At 37.8% G+C, this 5,000-nt stretch overlaps 1 protein-coding gene across 1 annotated transcript; it reads left to right on the top strand.

Annotated features, from left to right (window-relative positions):
- The first annotated feature begins 1,078 nt into the window (after positions 1-1,078).
- LOC108872231 lies at positions 1,079-2,125 on the top strand. The gene has a single exon (XM_033283523.1). The coding sequence runs from the start codon at positions 1,079-1,081 to the stop codon at positions 2,123-2,125; it is 1,047 nt and encodes a 348-aa protein (XP_033139414.1).
- Positions 2,126-5,000: the final 2,875 nt, after the last annotated feature.

Here is a 5,000-nt window from a genome sequence, read left to right as displayed (position 1 = left end):
ATGATCCATATGATCCATATGAAACTTGATTCTAAAACTATTTTGAATCCATAAAACTTAAAATTCTCTAAAGGTTCTATGTTTCTCTAAAACTTATAAACTTATCAAAATACCTAAAGATCTACATGAATCTTGTTTATAAAAACTTATGAATCACAAAATTATTAGAGAAAGCTTAAACCTTTTTGATTCAATCCTTTTGTTTGGCCATTTTACCAGATGTGATAAACATAAGTGTATAATCTGGCCAAAACAAAATTCCATCAAATCCTTGCTGTGCCATTTTCGGCCAGCTCCTCTAAAATCAGTCAACCCACCAATAAAATCAAAATTAAAATCATTCATTGCATATCCTTGACTTTTAATAATTGTTTTGTAACTATCAAAGTTTTAAAAACCCTCTTATGATTTTATATATGCATAATCGATTTTATTAAGTGCATATCTTTGACTGAAAATTATTTTCTAAACCAACATATTGAATTTATCTCATACTGAATTTTGATCACATAGTTTGCTAGTTAAAATAAAACTTGATCTAGTTTCATCCTTGAACCTGATTCTATGATTAAAACTATGTACTGATCATTTGCATACCTGATAGCATCATTTAGTAAATCATTAGATCGAACTTGAATCATCCATGAACTGACCTTTGCATGCATCCAACTATCATATTGTTAAAACTGGACATAGGTATCACATAATTGAAACCAATAATACATGTTCGCATAGCTTTAGCAATGATGATACTAGTGCATCTGAAGTGGTTCATGTTGTTTGCATCTAAATGATTCACACTGTTTGCATATAGTTAGACAAAATCGGTTTCCATTTAAAATTCAGTATATTTGCTTTACTTGAAATTATAAACCAAGTTTTAACCGATTTTGAAAATCTATTTTGGTTTACAAATATCTTGAACATTTGAATGCATCTTAAAATATTTCTAAAATATTTTCTGAAAATAAAATGCATAATAAACCATCATTAAATAAATCATCAATCCCCTTGGCATATAAATTCAAATCTTGAATTATATTATGAATCCTTACTCCTTTATGGATATTTGATTCAGATGTCGAAAATCAACAACCTTGAATATGCTTCCCTCAATCTCTCCGGAGATAATTACCTCCAATGGGAGCTTGATACCAAAATCCTCTTAAGGTCCAGAAACCTTGGTGATACTATCACTGAAGGCACTGAGCCATCAGACAAGGATAATTACAAGGCAATCGTTGTCATTCGCCATCACCTTGCTGAAGGTCTCAAGGACCAGTATCTCACAATTGAGAATCCTCTGGAACTTTGGACAGAGTTGAAAACCAGATTTAATCATCAGAAAACTGTGATATTGCCAAAAGCCCTTTATGATTGGAGAAACCTGAGAATCCAAGACTATAAGTCTGTGGAAGAGTATAACTCGGCTTTGTTCAAAATAGTCTCAAAGTTGAAACTTTGTGGTGAGACTATTACTGATGCTGATATGTTGGAGAAGACATTCTCCACATTCCACACCAGCAATGTTGTGCTTCAGCAACAGTACCGAGAGAAAGGTTTCTCCACTTATGCTGCCTTAATCTCTTGTTTGTTGCTAGCTGAGCAAAACAATGAGTTGCTCATGATGAACAGTGAGCTAAGGCCTCCTGGTGCTAAAGCATTGCCTGAGGCACATGCGGCCGTAGAGCCAAAAGATGAGACTCCAAGAGAGTCATACCGTGGTCGCATGAGAGGCCGTGGTAGATGGCAAGGTCGTAACCGTGGGTTTCAACCACGTGGCCGTGGATTTCAACCACGAGACCATCTTGGTCGCAGCCGAGGCCGAGGCTATAGCCGAGGTCATCAAGCTAACCATGGGTATAAGTCCGACTTCAAAACCCATGGCTCGAGCTCGACCAAATCTGCTTGCTATCGTTGTGGGATGACCAATCATTGGGCTAATAAATGCAAAACTCCCCAACACCTTGTTAAGCTCTACCAGGAGAGCATAAAGGGCAAGAACTCTGAGGCAAATTTGGTCCATTATGATGATGAGAATGATCTGGACCATGAGGATGATCAAGCCCATGACAAAGATGATCATGAGGACTTTGAGACTTCAGACCTCCTTACAAGTGGCTGAATATGAAGATTTCGATATCATATTGCTTTTGTCTTTGCATTTTGAATTCTTGATTTGGCTTTATGTCTTTTGTTTCCCCATGTTCTATGACTTTGGCAATTCTATTTATGAAATAAAGTTTTTACTTTATATATGCCTTATACAAAGTTAAAATTATTAAGAACATAAAACAAAGCCATTAAAAACATACTTTAAACCTTAAAGTAATATCAAAGGTGTTGACTCTTGTCTATTTTCAGAAATGAAAGAAGACAAGAACCAGCTAGTAGTGGATAGTGGATCAAGTCACACTATATTAAAAGACAAAAGATATTTTGTTAACCTCATTTTAAAGAGTGCCAAAATCAATACTATAGCAGGACCGGCCAGCCTTATTGAAGGCCATGGCCCGGCTCACTTAGTGATGCCTAAAGGCACGCATTTAGAAATCTCTAATGCATTATATTCTCCTAAATCAAAGAGAAATCTGTTAAGTTTCAAAGACATTCGCATGAATGATCTACATGTTGAAACTAGGGGCGAGGGAAAGAAAGAATTCCTCTTGATTTATGAAAATGCCCAAGGCCATAAGAAAGTCCTAGAGACTATCCCTGCTATATCAATAGGCCTCTATTGTGCCAATATAAAATCGAGTGAGGCTAACACTTCAATTCCTAATGAGTTCAGAGAAGCCTTTAAACAATGGCATGAAAGGCTTGGCCATCCTGGTAGATCCATGATGCGCAAAATAATCTCGAGCTCAACTGGCCATTCCTTGAAAGATAGGATAACTATCCCTATGAGCATTACATGTATTCCATGCTCACAAGGGAAATTAATAATAAGGCCATCACCTGGAAAGGTGAGTAAGGAAACATTAAACTTTCTGGAAAGAATACATGGTGATATATGTGGACCAATACACCCACCTTGTGGGACATTTCGATATTTTATGGTCCTCATTGACGCATCGACCAGATGGTCGCATGTTTGTCTATTATCATCTAGAAACTTAGCATTGGCAAGACTATTGGCACAGATCATAAGACTGCGAGCCCATTTTCCAGATTTCCCACTAAAGACTATACGTCTTGACAATGCAAGCGAATTCAGTTCCCAAGCTTTTAATGATTACTGTATGTCCATGGGGGTAAGTGTGGAACACTCCGTGGCACATGTACATACACAGAACGGATTGGCCGAATCCTTCATTAAAAGAATCCAGTTGATTGCTCGACCATTACTCATGAGGTCGAAGCTACCAGTATCAGCTTGGGGACATGCGGTATTACATGCTGCTGAATTAATACGCATAAGGCCATCCAGTGAACATAGATATTCTCCATCCCAATTACTCTCGGGTCATGAACCAGACGTATCCCATATCAAAACATTTGGATGTTCTGTGTACGTCCCTATTGCTCCACCACAGAGAACAAAAATGGGACCTCAAAGGAGGATGGGAATATATGTTGGTTTTGATTCTCCAACCATTATTAAATATCTTGAGCCTACTACTGGAGATTTATTTAAGGCCAGATATGCTGATTGTCATTTTGATGAATCAGAGTACCCAACATTAGGGGGAGAAAATAACAAGCTGGGCAAAGAAATTGTATGGAATCAAACATCCTTATCATGGCAAGATCCTCGGACTCAATCATGTGATTTAGAAGTCCAGAAAATAATTCATATGCAAAAGCTAGCTAATCAATTGCCTGATTCCTTTGCTGACCCGAAAAGAGTGACTAAGTCCTATATACCAGCTTGTAATGCACCAATAAGTATTGATGTCCAAGATGGACACAATCAAGTGGCTACAGAGTCTAAAGCACGTCTTAAGCGTGGTAGACCAATTGGTTCCAAAGATAAAAGACCTCGGAAACTAAAGAAAGGTGCAAAAGAAACCGAGGTCATAGATTGTCCAGACAAGGCCGAAATGGCCATGCCTAAGGTACCAACCAATGAGACTCGGGACGCCGAGCCTCATGGTACTGAAGGTGCTAATGATGAGATCTCAATTAATTATTTAATGTCTGGGACAAGATGGAACCGGAAAGATGTCGACATCAATGATATATTTGCATACCAAGTAGCCCTTGATGTGATGGACTTAGATGAGGATCATGAACCCACGTCTATACTAGAGTGCACTCAAAGATCAGATTGGCTCAAATGGAAAGAAGCCATAAACGTGGAGTTAGAATCATTTAAGAAAAGGAATGTCTTTGGATCGATTATCCGGACACCTTATAATGTTAAACCAGTGGGATATAAGTGGGTATTTGTGAGGAAGAGAAATGAACATGGTGTTATTGTAAGATACAAAGCACGGCTTGTAGCACAAGGATTCTCACAAATACCAGGAATCGATTATGAGGAGACATACTCCCCTGTGGTGGATGCAACTACATTTCGATTTTTAATAAGTCTGGCCATCAAAGAAAATTTGGATATGCGGTTAATGGATGTTGTAACCGCATACCTTTATGGTCCACTGGATAATGAAATATATATGAGATTACCAGAGGGTGTTGAGCTTAAAGCTAATAAAGGTTCTCGAGAAGAACACTGCATAAGGCTGAACAAATCCTTATATGGACTTAAGCAAAGTGGTCGAATGTGGTATAATCGCTTAAGCGAATACCTTGCCAAAGTTGGCTATAAGAACGACCCTATCAGTCCATGTATCTTTATAAAGAAGTTTGCAAACAATGGATTTGTTATCATAGCAGTGTATGTTGATGATTTGAACATCATTGGAACCCCTGGGGAAATCACCCAAACAGTTGAATATCTCAAGAAAGAGTTTGAAATGAAAGACCTAGGTAAAACTAAAGTCTGTTTGGGGTTACAACTTGAGTACATAAAAGGAGGAATCCTTGTGCATCAAAAG

Source organism: Brassica rapa, unplaced genomic scaffold (genome assembly GCF_000309985.2).
Source record: "Brassica rapa cultivar Chiifu-401-42 unplaced genomic scaffold, CAAS_Brap_v3.01 Scaffold0841, whole genome shotgun sequence".
Lineage (NCBI taxonomy): Eukaryota > Viridiplantae > Streptophyta > Magnoliopsida > Brassicales > Brassicaceae > Brassica > Brassica rapa.
This window is presented reverse-complemented; position numbering and strand designations above follow the sequence as displayed.

Coding starts and splice junctions, on each gene's coding strand:
- LOC108872231 (XM_033283523.1), top strand. CDS start 1,079: ATGTCGAAAATCAACAACCTTGAATATGCTTCCCTCAATCTCTCCGGA.